This window comes from Scyliorhinus torazame, chromosome 15 (genome assembly GCF_047496885.1).
Source record: "Scyliorhinus torazame isolate Kashiwa2021f chromosome 15, sScyTor2.1, whole genome shotgun sequence".
Taxonomy (NCBI): Eukaryota; Metazoa; Chordata; class Chondrichthyes; order Carcharhiniformes; family Scyliorhinidae; genus Scyliorhinus; species Scyliorhinus torazame.
This window is the reverse complement of record NC_092721.1, coordinates 159,426,035-159,449,733: the sequence shown is the minus strand read 5'-3', so window position 1 is coordinate 159,449,733 and position 23,699 is coordinate 159,426,035. Positions and strand designations below refer to the sequence as shown.

Below are 23,699 nucleotides of genomic sequence, written 5' to 3'. Positions count from 1 at the left end.
GGCGCTGGAGGAGAAGATTGGGCTACCCCCCGGGAAACGCTTTCAGGTACATGCAAGTGAGGGTGTTCGTGAGGCTGCAGGTGAGGGAATTCCCACTGCTTCCAGCACGCAGGATTCAGGACAGGGTGATCTCGGGGGTATGGGTTGGAGAAGGCAAGGTCTCGGCGATTTACCTGGATCTGCAAGAAGAGCAGGAGGCCTCGGTGGAGGAGCTAAAGGGCAAATGGGAGGAGGAGCTCGGGGAGGAAATAGATGAGGGTCTGTGGGCTGATGCCCTGAGTAGGGTTAATTCATCATCCTCTTGCGCCAGGCTCAGCCGGATACAGTTTAAAGTTATTCACAGAGCGCATATGACAGGGGCGAGGTTGAGTAGATTCTTTGGGGTGGAGGACAGATGTGTGAGGTGCTCAGGGAGCCCAGCAAATCACGCCCATATGCTCTGGACGTGCCCGGCGCGGGATGGGTTTTGGAGGGGCTTTGCGAGGACTATTTCCAAGGTGGTGAATGCCCGGGTCAAGCCAAGCTGGGGGTTAGCATTATTTGGGGTATCGGACGAGCCGGAAGTGCAGGAGGTGACAGAGGCCGGTATTCTGGCCTTTGCGTCCCTGGTAGCCCGGCGGAGGATTTTGTTACTGTGGAAGGATGCGAAGCCCCCTAACGTGGAAGCCTGGATTAATGACATGGCAGGGTTCATCAAGCTGGAGAGGATGAAGTTTGCCTTGCGAGGGTCTGTACAAGGGTTCTTCAGGCGGTGGCAACCGTTCCTAGACTATCTCGCGGAGCGTTAAGAGGAGGTCAGCAGCAGCAGCAACCCGGGGGGAAGGGAGGAGGGGGGGAAGGGGTTTTTCTTTTGGGGTGGCGTTTGGGATAGGGTGGGGTGTTTCCCTATTTGTGTTTCTATTGTTATATGGTAGTTTGGGGAAATTCTAGGTATAATTCTTGCGGGTTGTGTTCTTATATTCTTGTTTATTTTTTCTGTAGAAGGGGGGTTTTGTTGAAAATCTGTTGAAAATTTGAATAAAGATTTTTTTTTTTGAAGAAATTGAGGGCAAGGGTGACGACTCCTTATGAACGTTGCTGATGAGGTCATCCTGGGACACATATGACAATTAACTAACTCTTAAATAAAGTTTGCAGTCCTTCCCACCTGTCATAAGCCACTTCCATGCCAAACACTATGAAAAACATAAAGCACATTCAGGCCATGAAACATAATAACATGGTGGTCATGTTTACACAATTTGAACATTGAACACGTATGAACTGAGGTTATATCACCCATGACAACCCCTCTTTGTATTTAGAGTGTTCATAGTGTGAGTGCATGTCTCGGTGCACCAACACCCCACCCCCCCACACACCTCTGCCTATCACCCCCTCTCTTGCATCGGCTGTCTGCTGATGGTGATTTCCTATCGGCTCAGTTGACCTTGGCCAATATCCTCTGGTTGGCGGACCCTGTGCAAGCACCATCTGGAAGGGGTGTCCAGCGCGATGACTGTGCACTCCTCAGTCACTGCGGCTTCATCAGATGTGATGGCCACTGGCAAAGGGGCAGTGGAGCTGTTGCCTTCATCTGGAGGCCCCAGGGAGGAGCCTGCAGATGCAACATGCAGCTCATCTGCCAGCGTGAGGTTGACTTGAACCTCCTTGCTCATCATTGATGAATGGACGCCTAGCAGAGTGACTTGGTGCTTCATCCATCTCTCACACATGTCCAAACACAGCCCCAGAACCCTGGATTCTGTTCCTGCAGCTGCCTCTCCATGACAGTTGCCACTCTCTTGATGGAGGAGGCTCTGCGCTTGGATCTTTGGGTCGATGCAGTGCTCACGCTGAGCATGGACTCCTGCATGAGAGAGACCATGGCACACAGACACTCGCCTGCTGGACATCCAGCATCTGCTTCCTGGTGGATGACTCCAGAGGCTCACCATCTGCCTCGGACTAACATATTCCTGGACTCCAGCAGTCCTCTGAATGCCAATACCATGGGCACTCACTGCCTCCACGAGAGTGCGTAGGCACTCATCAGAGTGCAGAGTTCCCATCAATATTGGCATGCTCAGCGGGTGCTAAGGCCCTAACTCCTGCCAAGTATAAAATCTTACACTGTCTAGGGAACAGCTCACTGAGTTTCCTCCCCAACTCGTCAGGGAACTTCCTGCATTCTTATAAATGCCCCTCCAGGTCACCATAGGGCTCTGCACCCGCCAATCTCCCACCCCTGCTTGCAGCGTTGAGCCAATGCTCGAGGACGTCACATAGGTGAAATCGCGTCTGGGTTACGATTATGGGCAGGAGGGATAATACATCTGCTTCTGGACCCGCCTACCACAGGTGCATGAGGTGTGTAGAATTCAAGCCAATGCCTGAGGTGCCACGTCACTATCTTTCAAATGCTTTGGTAATATTGTCCAAACCTTTTCATTTTTATTTCCCAGTAATATTATTTATGTTTTAAAAATTATGGCGTTTAAATTGGATTGCCCCCAAAATGAGCAGAGAGATCACGAGGCACTGTTACCCTGTTCAATGTAATACAGGAAGCATACACCTTTGTGTTGCCTGCTTATTAGCATAATTCTTCACAACAGCCAGTAGTGACAGTGCTGTTGATTGCCAGCATGCACCAACAGGGGCCCAAATTGATGTTTGCCAACACTACCTAAAACTGGCCTGCTTAAAGCTAGCCTGCACCTCTTAACGGAGACTTGCATTGTGGTTTTGGGAAATGCTGGGACTGTTTTGTGACTGGAATCTGACCTGGGGATGGGAGAAGAATAGCTGAACGTGGGAGAGTGCGGACAGTCAGGCTTTCCAATATTGCAGGAGGTAATAGTGGGGGAAGTAACCTGCAGGGGACGAGAAATCCTCCAAATACACACAGTGGGACCAGATGTCTGTGGAGGCCAGTGCCAGGAGTGCCTCGCCTCCCAGACGCCCCAAGTCTCTTTTTTCAGCATTAAAAATGGCCATTCAATGACCAGAAAGCTGACTGTAATAGAAACATTTACAAAACTTCAGGACCAATAAAAAGAAGTGCTTAAACAAAGTTGAAATAATTATTGAAGTATTCTTACAATACAAAACGTTCACATCCGATCAGGAGCTGCCAAGGCGTCTTAATGCAAGCTTCAGCATGCCCTGACAAGTCAAATTTAAATTAACACGGATGGTTGATTTTAATGGATGTAAGTTACTGCCCTGTCCTGAAGTGCAGTTTCATGTGCCAAGGCCATCATGCAGGAGGTGCTTGCTATAAGCCCATTGCCTGGTTGGAGTCAGTCTGAGTCCTGAACCATTTTCATAATTGGCACTTATTTGTGTAATCTTGGTGAATTTCCAGAGATGAATCAGTGTTGGCAGGCAACTTGTGAGAAGAAGATTCAGCAGCTCTTCTGCAATGCTGAGCCTGTGATGGAGCCTTAAAGGAGGTAAAAGCGATCCCAAAAAGTGACACAGAAAGATAGGCGTCAGGTGGGAAGAAACAAAGGAAAAACAAATTTGAAAGTCTTGCTTACTGATTTTTTTGAGTGGCCTGCAGCAGCCCCTTTAAGAACTGCTGGTTAGCCCACTGTATTCTTAAATTCCAACGAGTGACGTGTGAACAGTGTGTGATCATTTCTTTGGCTCCTGATAATTGCATCGCAAATTGATGTATGCTGTAAAACAGCAATTTCCGTACCTTAAGGAATCACTCACATGGAAGAAGCAGGTATTCTGGTCATCAGTAAAGGGACACAATAGCAATAGCAGTGGGGGTACTAACATGAGAAAGGGGCAAAAATTAGTATGCTGCAATATTCTCCATGCTACCCTCCCATTCCCGAAAAAGGGGTGGAAATCCACCCCGTTCTTTCAACATCAAATCCACACCTTCCTTCCACCCTTCCTTGTTTTTTTCCAGCCACTTTGTTCCCCTTGTACTGGCTTTGGAAAGGTTGAAAAATGAATGCAGCCTTTGGCATAGGCCAGATACCTTAGACTCCACAAGCAACTACTTGTCTTAATTGCGATTTAATTGTGGCCCGCAACCTTTAAGTGCTGATGAAACATGCAATGTTCTTCCTTTATCCATGGTGGCAAGCAGCCATAGGCAGAAAAAATCTAAGAAAGAAGCTCACCATGCATAAGTAATTAAGGTCAACTCTGAAATATCCTTCAGTACTGGAAAATATACCCCAGTATCCCAATGCAATGTTTGCTCCACAAGCCTCTTTAACATATTTTCACGAAAGACAAAACTATTTGCCATGGCCATGCCCACATTTTTTAAAATACAAGCACCTTAACCAAAAAAGGCATTTTGGTCACTAATTCTATACCAATATCCTAACAACGAATTTTGATGTTAGGTAAATTCTGCAAATAAGGAAATGAATTTGAAGCTTTCTGAATGGTTATCATTGTTAAGTAGTAGTCAATAAAATCATAAAGACAAATTGTCACCAGTGAGAAAATTAGGAGTTTTCTTTTTGTTATTCAGTTGTTTATTTTCTTAATATCCAACAGCTGTTTGAACTTCTGTTGCATTTTGTCCATGTGTGTTCATTTAGCTCATTGTTTGCAATGGAAAGCTGTATGTAATTTATTCAAAATCTTCTACTGCCGATGTCAACTTTGTTATTCGGGCACGATCTAATGGGAAAAGAACGGAGACCTGGGGCGAGATTCTCCGACCCCCCGCTGGGTCGGAGAATCGCCGGGGGCTGGCGTGAATCCCGCCCCCGCCGGTTGCCGAAGTCTCCGGCACCGGATATTCGGCGGGGGCAGGAATCGCGCCGTGCCGGTTGGCGGGCCCCCCCGCTCGATTCTCCGGCCCGGATGGGCCGAAGTCCCGCCGCTAAAATGCCTGTCCCGCCGGCGTAAATTAAACCACCTACCTTACCGGCGGGACAAGGCGGGCGGGCTCCGGGGTCCTGGGGGGCGGCGCGGGGCGATCTGGCCCCGGGGTGGTGCCCCCACGGTGGCCTGGCCCGCGATCGGGGCCCACCGATCCGTGGGCGGGCCTGTGCCGTGGGGGCACTCTTTCCCTTCCGCCTCCGCCATGGTCTCCGCATCTTTGGGGGCCGAGCCCCAACATTGAGGGGCTAGGCCCGCCCGCGCATTGGTGGGCCCCGATCGCGGGCCAGGCCACCGTGGGGCCCCCCCCCGGGGTCAGATTGCCCCGCGCCCCCCCAGGACCCCGGAGCCCACCCACGCCGCCTTGTCCCGCCGGTAAATAGGTACTCTAATTTACGCCGGCGGGACAGGCAATTTATCGGCGGGACTTCGGCCCATCCTGGCCGGAGAATCCAGCGGGGGGGCCCGCCAACCGGCGCGACCCGATTCCCGCCCCCGCCGAAAATCCGGTACTGGAGACTTCGGCAACCGGCGGGGGCGGGATTCACGGCGGCCAACGGCCATTCTCCGACCCGCTGGGGGGTCGGAGAATGACGCCCCTGGATCCCGCCCATTGAGGGCAACTCTTCAAATATATTTTACTGGGAGATAACAGAAGGGAATGTGACTTGTTTTTGTCCAGTATTTCAGTTGAAAAAACTGTATGTAACTGAGGCATACAGGCCCAAAGATGCCCCAGTTACGATCCCAAGTCAATGATGAGGCAGCTAATCTCCATCAGGATAGCAACTGGTATCTGTACTGGAGTTTCAAAGCCCCCAGTGTTATCCTGAAGTCTCTGGGAATTTGAGATTAAACTGCTGAGCAGTTCTGTTTGCAACCCACAAGAAAAATCAATGGGGCATTAAAAATAGAGATTTATTTTTAATTTTTTTGAACATTTTCATTGATTAGTTAGAAACATACTGGAGTTGAGAAAAGATTATTTTACCAGGTTGGTGGTTAGAGACCGGAGGTATGTGATGAAACCTTCAGGAATATATCCAACCAGAATTAGTGATCCTAATCAGTATGCCTACAAAGCAACATGGCCCAGATTTTCATCACAACAGTGAAAACGGTGGAAGTGCCCGGAAATTGTAAGTCCCATTCCCTGAATGCGGCACTTCCGATTTTCACAGAGATGGGAATGGGGGCAGGGCACATTTCGCACATGTATGTTTTACAGAGGCAACTGGCCATTTAAATCATCAGCTGCCTCAGCTCAAATCGGATTTTGGAAGCCTAAGGATGAAACCCGAAGCTTGCAAAGTGGACCTGATAAGAGTGTGAGATACCCTCAATTACAACTCGAGAGAGATGATTGGTAATACAAAGGCTTTAATTGGCAGAGAACCAGTCAGCTACCGAGAAGTGTGCTCACTGCACTCTGCCCACTGGACATTACCTTACATATGGCTCCCTGGGGGGTGGAGCCAGAGGCGGAGTCCCCCAGGGTTCCAAACCCAGTCTTAAAGGGATCATTACATTAAAGGTGCAGTAACCATTGATCACAGAGTGGTCTGAACTTGTGTATTTGTTTAGACAGCTAGGTTACCCCTTTTGAAGAGGTAAGTTATTGATGTGGAATTACCGTTGAACTTTAATTCTGGGATTTTCAAACTCAAGGTCGTGACCTGTGGGTGGGTCATGGACAGGTTTTGGGAGGGTCACGCCGCTTGATTGCGGCATTCCCAATCGCAGGAGGAACGCCCGATACTGCGACCCGCTTTTAAAAATGCTGGCTGGGACGGACTTTTGAGATTGCCGGCCTTCCTGCGCATGCATGCCGGATCATGCAGTGCGCAGGCCCGGAGCCCAGCAGGGTGGACCGCCTCCTCCTGACGTCAGCGCACTGTCCAATGCCAGCTTTTTTCAGCAAACAAAGGAGCCCTCCCACTGGAAATGGCGGCAAAGAGCGGGTCACGTTCCCCGTACGCTGACGTCACGTGTTCTGGGCATGAGAGAGATTCCTCCATTTTGCAGCTGCCAGCAGTGCTGGCGTGAACTCCGGGGCCTCTGGTGAACAACCCATGAAGAAGAAGCTGAAAACAGGAACAAAGCAGCATAAAGATGATTACTTGAGGTATGAGTTTATTAATTGTGCCATTGAAAATCCGGATTCAAAGTTCATGTCTGTTATATGCAGGGAAGCAATGGCAAATGAAAGTTTAAAAGCCTCAATTCTTCAAAGACATTTGAAGACTAAGCGTGGTGAGTTTGAGGACAAATCTCTTTATTTTTTCCAACGGTACATTGAGATCTTAAATCATCAGCTGAAATCATTATCAGAAATGTAACATTGAATGACAAAACAAGTAAGACCTTGAGGACCAATCAGGCTCACCTGTCACATTAAAGGTAAGTGAAAATGGTGGGTCTCGAAGGTCGGCCGGCGTGGGTCGCAAAGGTCAGGTGGTGTGGGTCGCAAAGCTCGACTGGCATGAGCGCAAAGGTCAGCCAGCATGGGTTGCAAAGGTTGACCGGCGTGGGTTGCGCAGGTTGGCCAGTGTGTCCCCCGAAGGATGGCTTGTTGGTAAAAGTGGGTCCCGAGTAAAACGGTTTGAAAAACACTACTTTAATTCACTGTCCCAGAAGACAACTGTCTTCCCTTAACCAAGAGAATAGGAACGTGGGGCTGGTGGACTCACAAGGCAATTTCTTTTGCCCTTACTGACTCGTGCACCAGATGCTAGGAAGACCTCTATGCTCACGAAGGGTACATAGTGCTTCCTGCAGAGCAAGGCACCTCTGCACATAAGAAGCCATAGAAGCCATCACTATGATCTGCCAGAGGTCAGAAGGAAGAAGCTGCTACACATGCAACTGGAAAAGGAGGAGTGGTAGAACAACCACGTACTACTCTGTGGAAAGGGTGTACAGATCTTGGATATCATACCTCAATATGACAAGGAACCAATGTTGAAGGCAACTGAGGATCCATCAAGCCCCATGCTCTATCAGTAGATGTGATGGTAGCCATCACTCTCAACATCTATGCCTCAATTTAACACGCAGACACCTTTGTTAACCAGAAGTCCTTCGACTCAATCAATGCAAAGGTGCTTTGAAATGATCACAAGGTCTTAATTCATGAGTGCTCAAGGGTCCCTGACAGCTGCCACGACTCCTTTGCACCAAGGAGTCCCAACTCCAACAGTCTATTTCAGCCACCAACGCAGAACCATGGTTGGCTTCTAGAAAACAACAGCTATCCTTAAGAACTTGAAATAATGACTCCCTTTAAGATACCACAGATGGAGGCAGAGCACCACTACAACAGCAGTCACATTGTCAACAGGAGCACCATCGTACAGGCAATTGACGTTTTGCTGAGAATGACACAACCTAAGACTTGCAACCCATCAGCATGTATATGGTTTTATAATTTAGCATTCATGCAGATAAGACATCTTGTGCATGATGAGCCCATCACTGTCTAACAACAGCTGTTTGAAAGAACTTGTGCACCATTCCTTTAGCCGTTGGTCCTGCATCTGACTTGGACACCTCAAGCAACATTCTTGGCTTTCATATACCTCTGCTCACTGCATAAAAAATATCTTATGACACTTGGAATGCAAATGCAGCCAAAGTAGTGAGCACAGTAGATGACTACTATAATGACCTCCAATTGGCATTATTGGTTGGCCATTGGATAGCTCATTGAGGGGGCCCATATAAGCACCTCTGTAGGCTTTGTGAACGAGTCTTAAGTTGACTGGGATGCTAGCAGCACTGTTTGGAGCTGCTCTTGTATATAGTTATTGCGAATAAATATTGGTGTGATGACGGAACCCCTGCCTCCTGTGGATTATTACAGTGGCGAAAAGGTAAAGAAAGAACCTTGCGGAGACCAGCAGCCGCACTCGGAGGGTAAGCCTTGCTCTTTCAAAAATGCCGCTTTTTGGGAAGTGAGATGCATTCGACCCGACTATTGAGGACTGGTCCCAGTATGTGGAGAGAATGTATTACTTTTTCCAGGCCAATGAGATAATGGAGGACGGAAGGAAACGGGCTATACTGCTGTCGGCATGCGGACTCTCGCCTTCGCCATTATACGTAGTCTAACTTATCCCGATACGCCGGACACGATACCTTTCCAAGAATTAACAAAATTGGTGGAAGAGCACTATGACCCAAAACCACCCCTCATTTTGCGTAGGTACAGATTCTACACAACGAAGCGGGAAGACAGAGAGTCAGTCACGAATTTCTTGACCCGCCTGAGAAGGCTGCCGGAAAAATGTGAGTTCGGCCCTACGCTAAATGAAATGCTTCGGGACCGGTTAGTGTGTGGCATAAACGACCTCACAATACAGAAGCGCCTGTTGGCGGAAATGCAGCTAGACTGCAGGCGGGCTTTACAGCTCGCACTGTCCCTAGAAAAGGCAGCAAGTGGGGCGCAGGATCTACAGGGCACGCCAATGGAGGTAGATACCTGGGAGAGGGACTACTACAACGGGTCCAGCTACCAGATAGCCGCCCTCAGGAAAAGCCTGAGGAATAGAGGGCCAAAAGAAAACCCCAGAACTGCCCCCAAGTCTGCTAGGACTAACTGGAGACAGAGGGAGCTACCGGCTGAGGCTCCCCCAACAGAGAAGGACTGTTTCTGGCACCAGACAGAGTGGGGTAACAGCGACAGAAACCCTAGAAGGAGGTGGCAAAAGAGGAATAGCAGGTGGGGATGCAGGGAAGTACACAACCTAGACGCCCCATCCTCCTCCGAAGGGGAACAGTTATATAATATTGCGACGAAGAAAGTAGAACCTATTAAGATTACCCCACGGGTGAACGGTCGGCCAACAATAATGGAAATAGACACGGGTGCGGCCGTATCAGTAATAGGAGTGGCAGCATTTTTTTAAAATCAAAGATGGACTCCAGCCACTAACCCTAACAAAAACATCGACAAAACTTAAAACCTACACGGGGGAACCCCTGGAAGTTCTGGGCATGACTCATGTACCCATAGAATATGACAAACAATTGCTCAGATTATCATTAACGATAGTAGAGGGCTCCGGACCGTACTTAATAGGACGGAACTGGCTGAAAGACCTAAAATCAGATTGGATGAAAATTTTCCAGAGTGGAAGCGGGCAGTTGAGTGGAGTACTCCAAAAATACCCGGAGATCTTCCAAGAAGGTTTGGAGGAAATTATAGGCGCCAAAGCAACTTTGCACGTGGACCCAGAAGCCCTTCCGAAATTTTGTAAGGCCAGGCCAGTACCTTTTGCATTAAGGAAGAAAGTAGATGTCGAAATAGAAAGGTTACGGCACGACGGCATTATCAGACCAGTACAGTTCTCCGAATGGGCAGCACCAGTGGTACCAATTTTGAAGCCAGACGGCTCAATACGTCGCTGTGGAGATTTCAAACAGACGGTAAACAAATATGCACTGCTGGACAAATACCCGATCCCAAAAATAGACGACCTATATGCCAAATTGGCAGGTGAGCTTTTGTTCACGAAACTGGACATGAGCCATGCCTACCTGCAGTTAAAACTGGACAAGGACTCCCAGAAGTTCGCTACGATCAACACCCTGAAGGAACTTTTTCGTTATACTAGGCTACCCTTCGGAGTGTCATCAGCCTGCGCTATATTCCAGCGTACGATGGAAAATATTCAGCAGGGACTACCGCAGGTGGCGATTTATTTGGACAATGTCTTAATCACGGGTAGGACAAACAGGGAACACTTAAGGAACCTGGAGGAAGTGCTCAGGAGTTTCGCAAAGGCAGGCGTACGGCTGAAAAGAGAAAAATATGTTTTTCTGGCCCCACAAGTGATGTACCTGGGATATAAAGTAGACGAGTCGGGCTTACACCCATTGGAAGACAGAGTAAGGGCAATAAAAGAAGCCCCAGCTCCCACCACGGTCCAGGAGCTACGATCATTTCTAGGGTTGGTAACATATTATGGCAAATTTATTGAAAATAGGGCGTCCATCCTAGAACCCCTCCACCAGCTACTAAAAAAGGGACAATAATAGAAATGGTCCGCCCGCCAAAACCGAGCATTTAGGGACATTAAGGAACAGCTGTCATCCAAAAATGTCCTAGAGCATTATAACCCAAGGAAGGAGTTGGTGGTCACGTGTGACGCATCACCTTACGGGGTAGGAGCCGCCTTAGCCCATAGAGGAAGGAATGGGGAAGAACGGCCAATAACTTATGCTTCGAGGACCTTGGCGATGGCTGAGAGAAAGTACTCCCAAATCGAGAAGGAAGGACTGGCGGTGATATTTGCAGTAAAAAAATTTCACCAGTGTCTGTACGGGCGGAAATTCACCATAGTGACGGACCATAAGCCGTTATTAGGGTTATTAAAAGAAGACAAGTCAATACCCCCGATTGCATCAGCTAGAATCCAACGCTGTGCGTTGCTACTGGCGGCGTATAGATATGTTCTGGAGCACAGACTGGGAACGCGAGTAGCAAATGCAGATGCCTTGAGCAGACTTCCCCTCCCAGACACCCCGCCGCTAATACCGAAAGTAGAGGATACAGTAATGACTCTAAATTTTTTGGACACCCTATCAGTGGACGCACAACATATTCGGTTGTGGATGCAAAAAGATCCAGTTTTAGCCAAGATGAAGTATTTACTGCTAACAGGGTAACTGGAGAGACCAGTGGAGCCCCAGTTGCACCCATACTGGAGCAGAAGGGACCAAATAACCGTAGAAGACGGTATCCTATTATGGGGAGCCCGGGTAATAGTCCCAGCTCAGGGCTGTCGGGCAATCTTAACCGAGTTACATCACGGACACCCAGGGGTGTCTAAAATGAAGGTGCTAGCTCAAAGCTACATTTGGTGGCCAGGATTGGACACAGACATAGCAGCCTTGGTACGTCGGTGCTAGGAGTGCCAACAGGGGCAAAGAGTGCCACCAGCTGCGCCATTGCACCCGTGGGAATGGCCAGGCAGACCGTGGACCCGCCTGCATATTGATCACGCCGGCCCTTTCATGGGCTCAATGTTTTTGGTGATAGTGGACGCCCACTCCAAATGGTTGGACGTCCACCGGGTAAACGCGGCAAGCACAGCATCGACAATTGAAAAGCTCAGCGCCTCGTTTGCAACACATGGACTTCCGGAGGTATTGGTGTCGGACAACGGAACGGCATTCACAAGTGGGGAATTTGGAAAATTCCTAAAGGGAAACGGAGTCCGCCACATCAAAACGGCCCCTTACCATCCAGCATCCATCGGCCTGGCAGAGAGAGCGGTCCAGACACTAAAAGCGGGACTCAAGAAGCAGCTGGCAGTGTCAATGGACACAAAGCTCTCCCGCTGGCTGTTTGATTACAGGACCACACCGCATTCCACAACGGGCATACCGCCAGCTGAACTCTTAATGGGAAGGCGGCTGCGAACGAGGCTGAGTCTCCTTTTCCCAAATTTAACGGGGAAAGTGGAGAAACAACAGGAGGTCCAACGCAGGGGGCATGATAATAGTCGGCAGCAGAGACATTTCCAGGTGGGGGCACCGGTTTGGGTCAAGAATTATGGGAATGGACCAACGTGGGTCAAAGGTACGGTAGAGTCCCAAACAGGACCCATATCATATGAAGTTTCGATAGGAGGTAAGGTGCTGAAGAAACACCTCGACCAAATAAGGGCAGCGGAACCACACCTGGAGGCAGGCGAAGCAGGACCGCCTCAAGCTGGGATAGCCCATACGGGAAAGATACCCACACCCCAGCCCCGAGAAATGTCTCCAGACCCCATTATCCAGTCGTCAGAGTCGGAGATGGACACATTCGACGAGGCCGCCGCGACACCTCTCCCCGAGGAGGAGGAAGTACAACTTCCAAGGAGGTCGTCAAGGAAAAGACGGGCACCTATAAGGTACACCCCACCCACGTCGGAGCCAGCTGGCAGGAATTCCTCGGACCTTGGGGGGGGGGGGGGGGTGGTGGTGGGGGGTGGGGGGTGGGGGGGGTGTAATGACCTCCAATTGGCATTATTGGTTGGCCAATTGGAGTATGAGCTCCCTCAATGATAGCTCATTGAGGGGGCCCATATAAGCACCTGTGTAGGCTTTGTGAACGAGTCTTAAGTTGACTGGAATGCTAGCAGCACTGTTTGGAGCTGCTCTTGTATATAGTTATTGCAAATAAATATTGGTGTGGTGACGGAACCCCTGCCTCCTGTGGATTATTACAACTACTATAACCTGGATTTTACATGGTGCCATGTAGTACGGATGAATGCCTTGCATTCAGCACTCCTGCTTGAGATGCACAGCATCTCCTCGAGGACTCTGATTAAGCCCCCACCCAAGTCACTGGACCAAAAACCATAGTTTATGCAGCCATTTTAAAGGCTGCATTTACAGAGCCGGGAATTCTCCCAACTCTGCAGCCGTGACTACCAGACAAAAATTCAGCACAAGTACTTGGATAGAATGGTGGGGGGGCTTCAGACTTTCCTGTGATTCGCTATGGGCACGATTCTCCCAAAAGTAAACAAAGTCCCCTTGCGAGAGCATTGAATAAGGGGTCTGAATGGGGAACTCGCAGCCGAGGCCACACACAGCCCCATTTTGTATAGTGGGGAGCTCTGCTTGGTTCTCTGTGAAGCTGGCACTGGTTCTATCAGGCCAGCGTAATACTGGAAACCATGACCCCAGATTTTCTGTGTACAGAGTATCAGAGAATCTGGAGAGAAAACTCGGCAACTGGGGAGCTGCATGCTGGTTTTCTCACCTTCAACCACAAAATTCCACCTCTTAACTCCAGTGCTTATCAGTACATTTCTTTTTTTTCCCCTTATTTTTAATAAATTTAGAATACCCAATTCATTTTTTCCAATTAAGGGGCAATTTAGCGTGGCCAATCCACCTAACCTGCACATCTTTGAGTTGTGGGGGCGAAACCCACGCAAACACGGGGAGAATGTGCAAACTCCACACGGACAGTGACCCAGAGCCGGGATCGAACCTGAGAACTCGAGCTGTGAGGCAGCTGTGCTAACCACTGCGCCGCTGTGCTGCCCTTACCAGTACATTTCTGAATGGCTTCACTCATGTAGCGAAAAATATATTGGCAGTGATCTCAACAAATAAGCACCAGTAGGATCTGTACAGACTAAACACATTGCAGTCAAACCAACAAAACCAGGTTTTGAACTCTGAAGCTCTTGTGACTCATTTTCCCTGCGTGGGTTTGACGCATTTGTTAAGACTGCACATTGGCTAGAATTTGAGCATTGGGGAGATGGGAAGTGCTAAATTCAGCAACATTGTAAAATTTAGGAAGGCATTTGGCAAAAGGAAGGGAAGTAGGGGTTAAGAACAATGTATTACAATTTGAACTCATTTGAACTCATTTTGAGTTCTTTTTATTTGGATGGTTCTTTTTATATATATATATATTTGAATGAGTATATTATTTCAGTTTGTTGATTTTCCTATTTGTGACTGGTGTACTATCTCTACTTGTTTCTATCTTTTTTATTTATCTTTGAAGTTATCCATGCTTTTGCACTTCAGCTGATTTGTAGCACTAATGGTTCAAAATCAGCTCCATCGGGTAACCTTGCTGTTGTTGAAATGTTCACCTTCAAAATCATAATGCAAAAAATTTCATTCTGTGGATTCCTCAAATGTAGACTAAATCGAACCAGAATATCCTGAGTTTCTACTGGGCGACACCCAACAGGTTTACTTGTGTCCAATGGGGTGGCTGGCTGATCGTAAAGGGTAAATAGGGTTTTGGTCTAGGAGAAGATGTTCCAAATATGAAAACAGTGAGGAATCAATGGAACCATGAGGAATCAGCTGCTCTAATATATAGCTGAAGAATGTCACATTTTTTAATTTTTTTAAATATAAATTTAGAGTACCCAATTCATTTTTTCCAATTTTAGGGGCAATTTAGCGTGGCCCATCCACCTAACCTGCACATCTTTGGGTTGTGGGGGCAAAACCCACGCAAACACAGGGAGAATGTGCAAACTCCACACAGACAGTGACCCAGTGCCGGGATCGAACCTGGGACCTCGGCGCCGTGAGGCTGCAGGGCTAACCCACTGCGCCACCGTGCTGCTAGAATCTCATATTTGAAACTTTATTGAGAATCTGCCCTGGGGTAGAACACAACGGACAAACTCTGAACTTCATTACCGTTAGCTGTTTGCAACATCTTAGATCGTTGCTGAAAGTACAGCGTTGGCAATCCTGATATTAGATGCACACGGGACAGAATCCGTCTGATAGTCACTAAGCACAGCAAACACCAAGAGATAAACAATTAAGAAAGTAACAGAGTTACTTTGAAGGATTACTACCAGTGTCTCGTACTAGTCAGAGTAAAAATAGTAGTATATATTGGATGAATACATGGTTGGAATGATGGTGCAAGGGGCAGGGTTTCAGATTCCTGGAACATTGCGAGCAGTTCTGGTGGAGCTGGCACTAGTAAAATCTAGATGGGTTACACCTGGGCAGGATCGGGACTGATGTCCTAGGGCGAGTATTTGCTCGTGTAATTGGGGAGGGTTTAAATTAGAATGGCAGGGAGATGGGAACCTAAGCAGGGTGACAAGGGATAGAGAAACAAGGACAGTAATGAAAGAAAGACAGTAAATGCAAAAACGGTAGGCAGGATAATCAAGGGTGAGAGACAAATATGGCCACAGTACAAAGAAAGGCTAAGATGATTAAAAATGGCAAAAAAGGCAAGCCTAAAGGGTTTGTATCTTAATGCATGAAGCATTCGGAATAAGATAGATGAACTGACAACGTAATTTGAGGTAAATGTTAATGATCTCATAGCCATTACGGAAACATGGTTACAAGGAGATCGAAACTGGGAACTTAATATTCAAGGATATTTGACAGTTTGGAAGGATAGGCCGGATGTTGATGGGGTGGCACTGTTAATAAGATATTAAATGAGGGCAGTTGTGAGAGATGATCTAGACTCAGATGTCGTAGAGTCCATTTTGGATAAGGTAAAAAAAACAACAAAGGAAAGAAGCTATTAATAGGCGTAGTGTATAAACCCCCAAGCAGTCGGCACACTGTAGGAAAGGGTATTAATCAACAAATAATTGGAGCCATAACATAAGAGCCCATGATGTTGGAGATTGTATGTTGGCATGGATAGAGGATTGGTTAAAGGGCAGGAAATAGCAAGTGGGGATAAGGGATGTTTTTTCAGATTGGCGACATGTAATCAGTACAGTTCCACAGGGATCTGTGCTGGGACCACAACTGTTTACAATATATATTAATGACTTGGAGAAAGGAAGCAAGTGTACTTTAACCAAATTTACAGATGACACAAAAATAGGTGGAAAGGCAAGTTGCGAGAGGGATACAAACAGTTTACAAAGAGATACTGATAGGTTAAGTAAGTGGGCAAAAAGTTGGTAAATGGAATATAGTGTGGAAAAATGTGAAGTTGTTCATTTTGCAGGGGAGAACAAAAGATCACAGCATTATTTAAATGGAGAAAAAATGCAGAAAGCAGCAGTACAACGGGACTTGGGGTATTTGTGCACAAAACTCAGAAAACTAGCACATAGGTGCAGCAGGTCATCAGCGAGGCTAACAAAATGTTGGCCCTTATCAGGGGGTTTGGAGTATAAGAGAAGTCTTGCTGCAAGATACTGCTGAGACCACATCTGGAGTAATGTGAGCAGTTTTGGTCCCCTTCTTTAAAGAAAGATATTATTTCATTGGAAGCAGTTTAGAGAAGGTTCACCAGGATGATCACCGTTATGTGGTGATTGTCTTATGAGCAAAGGTTAAACAGGTTGGGACTCTACTCATTAGAATTTAAAAGAATGAGAGGTAATCTCATTGAAACATATTGGATTAGGATTCTTGAGGGGCTTGACAGGGTAAATGCTGAGAGGATGTTTCCCCTCATGGGAGAGTTTGGACCAGAGGACATAGTCTCAAAATAAAGAGGTGTCAATTCAACACTGAGATGAAGAGGAGTTTCTTCTCACAGCGGGTTGTGAGTCTTTGGAACTCCTTGCCACAGTGAGCTGTGGGGACAGAGTCCTTGTGTATATTTAAGGCTGAGATAGATAGATTGTTGATCAGTAAGGGAATCGAGGGTTACGGGGCGCGGGCAGGAAAGTGAACGTGAGTAATGTTGAATCAGCCATGATCTTATTGAATGGAGGAGCATGTGGAGGGGTTGAATGGCCTATTCCTATTCCCATTTCTTTTGGTCTTATGGGAGTAATGGAGTTCAAAAATCTGGTGGCTCTGCTTCAGTTTCTTGCCTTGCCAGATATTCTCTCTGATGCCTTTGTCATAGCCCTGAGCTGTCCATATTTAATGATTTGAGCACAGTACATTCATTACTTTGGATTTTGTGTTGGATTTGAACTTGTATTACCTGGATAATTTTCCTTCTGCCCAATTCCACAATGTTTAGTGCGTCACGAGTACTGCCACCAATAATTTCAGGCATTGTTACCTGGCTGTCTTCTGATGTGTTAGCTCTTAAGCTCAGCTGGACCATGATTAAGTTGAATTGAAAATTACATTTTATTTTTTAGGTGTTGCCACTGAAGTTGAGCCAGGAGACAGCTGGTGAGTTTGATTTCTTTATGAATCTTGCGGTCTTCGCTCATTTTCTTACCTGCAAAACATTTAATGGATTATGCATGCGACAATAAAAGTGCAGCCATTTGCCATGGAGGTAATATGCTGTGTATTTTTTCCAATCAGCAGTAAATATTCCAACAGCTGAAATTTCCTTTTTTATTTACTTTTTTACAAGTTGTAAAAGATTTCACAACTAGGCGGAAGAAGAATGCTTTTCTGGGGTAGCTTTGTGGTGTTATTCTTATCTGAATCTGAACAATTCACTACATTTTCTACCTTTTCTGAAGGAAATACTAATTACTGCAATACAAACTTAATTTTTGAACCTGTTTAGTTATAAGATGGCAAACATCTTTGTAAAGAAGTATTATCTATTTCAAGTCACAGACAGGACATCGTAATTTGTAGAAAAATATAGCTGGAATTCTCCAGCTGCTGCGATTCACTTTTCCCACCAGCAGCCCACTCCCGCCCGTAGGTTTCCCGGCGGCATGGGGTGGCTTCAATGGGAAATCCCAATGATGAGCGAAAAGAAGACCGAATCCCGTCACCAGTGAACGCCATGCTGCCGAGAAACACACAGCTGGGGGACCGGAATCCGCCTTATGTCTCTGTTTTAAATGATGTCAAAGTCTACAGTAGTTTACAGCTTAATAGAAATAAGAGTAGGACTTATGAAGTGTCATTTTGACAGAATTATCGTGTTCTTTCCTTTTTCCTGTGGTGATGTGCATCAATGTAAATGCATGTAGGCTAGGTAGACACTAGAGGGAGCACCAGAAACATCACACACACACGCTCAACCAATAGATCAATTAGATAGGACAGGACCAATAGACATTCACGATACACGAGGAGGTGACACAACCACAGGGGGGCATTACACCAACTCATATATAAAGGGCACCACACACATGATCTGCCTCTTTCCAGTGGAGACAGTCAGTGAGAACAGACACAGGGTGGATTCAATATTACACCCACCACGTGGATTGCAGCAGCTGGTTAGTCAGTCTGGGTAGCTATAGTAGGATTAGCAGTAGTGTCGAACCCGAGTAATGGAAGTGTAAATAGTTTAATAAACGTGTTGAAGTTATCTCTACGTCTGAACCTTCCTTTGTCAAGTGCACCACAAGGAAGCCGCTTATGTTACACCTACAACATAACAAATCATGGTACCAGAGTGAACTATTTAAATCCACATAGCCATACCTCAGCGTACAGTGACAACTCACAATGCCCAGGCAAAATGTTCGAGATCCAGGTTCCGCAGCAACTCTAGTGCCACGGCGATCTCTGCAAAAACTGGTAGGCATTCCGGCAAAAGTTTGAAATCTTCCTGGTGGCAGCTGAACTAGAAGACCTGGCCGACACTGAAAGGACAGTGCTTCTCCTCACCATAGCCGGTGCCAGAGCAGAAGAAATCTTTTAAAAATTCAAGTTCTCCAAAGGACAAAACAGGAGCAACTTCCAGGCAGTCCTGGACAAATTCGGCAAATACTGTGAGGAAAACACACTCCAACCAGCAAGAAAAGGTCAGAGAAGTGCCAGTACTCACCTCGAGGCCGAAATCCCGGAGCAGAGAACAATTTTGTTCGGCCATCTTTCTACAGGGACTCCAGTTGCGCGAGAAGCGCACAGAACGGGAATGTCCATTTGCGCATGCGCAAGAAGCCGCGCATGCGCAATTACGAAAAAGGTCCAATGTAAAGGAACAGCAATCTGCGCATGCGCAATCGCTTCCTAAGCACTATGTCATATGCATCATGACGTCAGAGGCCCGGACCACGCCCATTTAAAGGGGAAACGTCCCAAATAAAAGAAAAAATCTTTTAAAGCCGTAAAACAACCTTCCTTCACCTGGAATGACAGCACAATGCCTCAAATTGAATCAGGAAATGAAATTAACCTCCAAAGAACCCTGCACAAGCAGTTACCTACGCCCAAACCGATGATTCCAACCTTGAATACTTCGATACCGACCTTTACATTTTCTCTGGACCTCGCAAGCCCAATGCCAGCTCCAACGCCAACAGTGATGATATGGTCCTAGAAGACTACGACTCAGACAAACCTTTCACCTTGGGAGGCTACCCCAGTACCAAATCCGAACCACAAGTAGGCGTGTTGCACATTGGTGACCCCCGTATTGAATCCGACGCAGACGCGGATTCGTTCTTCAGATTTGAGGATCTTCAGCCCAGCAGATATAACATCCCAACTCGTGAGTGCAGGATGATGCTGCAGCCTGAAACCAAGAGACAGAGAGCGGTACAAGCCCACAGAGAACAGCCTGCTGCCACACAGAGCATGGTCCATGCACCGCTCAGGATTCCCGACTCTACGAAAGATGACACGCAAGACTCCACACCGCAGTCCTTGCATGAACAAGAAGTGACTCCAGTGTCACAAGATTCCACAGCAAGCTCGTGGACAGCCTCCACGATAGTAGCAACGCAAGACTCCGACGCACAGTCCTTGCAGGAACAAGACCATGAGGGTCTAGCAACCTCCTCTGACCAACTAGCGGCAGACGATGCAAGTCTGCCATGCTCAAGTAAACAGCAAGAAGACTATGACAGTCTACCACGCTCCAGTGCACAGCAGGACGACTATGACGGTCTATCATGCCACAGTGAAGAACAAAGCGACGATGACAGTCCAAGCCCAAATGAAGGACAACAGCAAGACAATGACAGTCCACCCACATTGCTTGCGCCATCAGATGAAGACTCTGACAATTTACCCAACCCAAGTGAACAACAGGCAGCTACTGAGGATCTACCCACGGCATGTGAGACGAGTGACGACAGCATCCCACTTCACATGCAAGATGTGCAAAGTGACAGACCTCAGCTAGTGTATACAGAGGCACTCAACGATCACTGTGAGACAACTGGTGACTCTGGTGACACCATGATACTTCCACCCTCAATCGCTCGAACCTCTCCACAAGTCAATGCATTCCTGCATGTTCCAACTCCAGACGTGCAGCTTCAAGAAATCTCAGCTGACTCCAGTGAACCTGCTAAGACTCCGGACGGGGAGCATCAACAAACCAACACTGCCTCAGTTAAAACAGACCAGACTCCAGATGGGGAGCAACCAAACGCCGACTCTGATTCACGTAAGCCGGACTTTACTCCAGACAGGGAGTGCCGCAACCTCAGTGATGGCACACTCAGGGTGACAGCAGATGCCACAACGACAGGACTTGGATCACTTAACAATTACACTGCGTCAGTAATAACAAGCAGCGGCTACAGTCCAAGAGGAATACACCAATATTCACCACAGCTATATCCACACATCGTTTCCACACCAGCAGTGCAGCCAATGACAGCTCATGCTGGACAAACCCAGTATTCAGGCATGCAGCAGCCAGCAGTTTATGCAGCATATTCTCAAACAGGCCAGCACTACGGATTGCCCATTAATGGAATCAAGACCGAAGGAGGACTACCGCAAGCGCAATCTGCACTACAGACTGGATGCCTTAGTTACAGCCCAGGATTTGCGGCACCCCAGCCTGGCCAGACGGCATATTCCTATCAGATGCAAGGTTCTAGTTTCACACCATCACCAGGTATTTATGCGAGCAGCAATTCTGTTTCCAATTCAACAAGCTTCAGCGGTTCTCGGAAGGATCACCCTTCCTGCACAGCACGTGGCCAGGACCAGTATGTACAGTCTTAGCCAACTTCACCATATGGCATATCCATGACCTCGAATAATACTGTTGATGGTACCTCTTCAACGTCAACACCTTATCAGCTACAAGATGCCATCCGACAGCACCATCACAAACATCGAATAAAGAAAGGGACTCCAAATCAGACAGCGAAGTGATTTGACCACTTCTTGGTTCCTGTGGCACAGGGACGTTGATGGCGTTCATAACCAAGAGAGACATTTGACCATGATGATTGATGGTTTATGGACTCACACAAATGATTTGGACTTATTGTTTAATCACTGTTCCCATGACTTGTAAATACCTTACCTTATCTACCTGTTCTTTGTTCAATTTTCTTAAAGTGTACAGAACATATGAACATATAAAAAAGGGGGGAATGTGGTGATGTGCATCAATGTAAATGCATGTAGGCTAGGTAGACACTAGAGGGAGCACCAGAAACATCACACACACACGCTCAACCAATAGATCAATTAGATAGGACAGGACCAATAGACATTCATTATACACAAGGAGGTGACACGACCACAGGGGGCATTACACCAACCCATATATAAAGGGCAGCACACACATGATCTGCCTCTTTCCAGTGGAGACAGTCGGTGAGTACAGACACAGGGTTGATTCAATATTACACCCACCACATGGATTGCAGCAACTGGTTAGTCAGTCTGGGTAGCTATAGTAGGATTAGCAGTAGTGTCGAACCCGAGTAATAGAAGAGTAAATAGTTTAATAAACGTGTTGAAATTATCTCCACGTCTGAACCTTTCTTTGTCAAGTGCACCACAAGGAAGCCGCTTATGTTACACCTACAACATAACAAATCATTTCCTAATTTTTCCTCAGAGCTCAAACTATTTTATTTGTTTATCTGCACCTTCACAATTAATGCTGTTATATCCTGAAACTGCACCTGCTGAACACATTTCTGAGAACAGCTGCTTGTTTAGATAATGGGTGGAATTTTCTTAGAATGTGTCAGAGTGTCAGGCTCTGACTAAAAACTGGCTTGTATCTCTCCAGGTGCACTGCCGAGTTTTCAGACCAGATCTTGAGCAACTCAGACTGATGGCATAAACCACTTCCCCTATTTCTTTTTGTCAGTCAGGGCAGGGCCTGCTGGAGCTGGGAAGTCCAGCTCCAGAGATCGGGAACCAACTTGAAACTGTGCCTGGATCAGCACGAGGTTAAACTCCCCCCCAGCACCCTCACCTGACCACAGAGGTATTGGGGGCTTTGACCCCCTCACCACACCATTATAAGGGGTCTACCCCAACACCCTCCTCCCCCCGCACAATCACCAGAGCAGTATCGCCGGCACTCCCCCTCTCACTGCCATGTTCCACCTCACTGCCAGCTCCCTCCGTTACTGCCAAGGCCCCCGCTTCAAATGCCTTGATGCTCTCCCTGCCCACCATGCATAATGATAACCTGCCTGACTCTAGCACATGTCAGTACAGGCTGACACTGCTAGATTAGCACAGGCTGAAACTGCCAGATTGGCGGCCTAGCTGTACCAACTTGTGCCAGGGACAGTGCCAAGGCATTGCCTGGGCATGTGCCTCCCCCACCGGGGCTTTATTTACCTTGGCGCCCCCAGTGGGATTCCCTCAACTGTTTCCTACCTTCAAAAAGCTGTTGTGAACCTCACGTCGGCAAGTTCGATTATTCAGTGAGGAGGGATCGCGTGGCTGCTAGGCCCTTAAATAATATGCAAATTCATTAATATATATTAAAACAAGATTTTCGTTCCTTCTGGGTGGGAACCTTGTTATGTCGTCAACGAGGGGCAGGGAAATAAAACCTTGCCAGCGGAAATGTCGTTTCCTGACGCTAGCGAGATTTTGCATCCGCGTTTACCCTCGCGGTGAACTTAGGCTTACAATCGCCCCTCTTGTGTTTCGTAGTTACCAAAAATTTTGTAGAGTGAGTTGCTGAATAGGAGAACAAGGTACAACCATTGGCTTGACTTGACCTTCATATGCAGCGGCAACATAACAACACCTTTGACTACATTTGATTCCTGGCTGCTTTAAGTTGGTTTGTATCCCATTTATCTTTTAGCTTTGCCTTCAGACTTTACCTGCATAGGCATTGAACACCACATTGTGAGGTGAATTTTGTTCCCCACTGCAAGGGGCAATATGCCACTGGTGCCATTTGCTGTCAGAGTCTCCATGTATTTCTGACAATGATTGGATTGAGGGGTGAAATTCTCCGGAAATGGCACGATGTCCACCGACTGGCGCCCAAAACGGCGCCAATCAGACGGGCATCGCGCCGTGCAGAATGCTCCGCATCTTTGGGGGCCGAGCCCCAACATTGAGGGGCTAGGCCGACGCCGGAGGAATTTCCGTCCCGCCAGCTGGCGGAAACGGCCTTTGGTGTCCCGCCAGCTGGCGCGGAAATGACATCTCCGGGCGGCGCATGCGTGGGAGCGTCAGCGGCCGCTGACAGTTTCCCACGCATGCGCAGTGGAGGGAGTCTCTTCCACCTCCGCCATGGTGGAGACCGTCGCGGAGGCGGAAGG

At 47.6% G+C, this 23,699-nt stretch overlaps 1 protein-coding gene across 3 annotated transcripts in view; it reads left to right on the top strand.

The window, feature by feature from the left end:
* LOC140391939 (stAR-related lipid transfer protein 13-like) overlaps nt 1-23,699 on the top strand; it is a 938,750-nt gene that overhangs the window by 454,784 nt on the left and 460,267 nt on the right. For all 3 annotated transcript variants that reach the window (XM_072477005.1, XM_072477004.1, XM_072477006.1), the window contains exon 4: nt 17,421-17,454. In XM_072477005.1, coding sequence (XP_072333106.1) covers nt 17,421-17,454 — 34 coding nt within the window. The remainder of the gene's footprint in view (nt 1-17,420; nt 17,455-23,699) is intronic.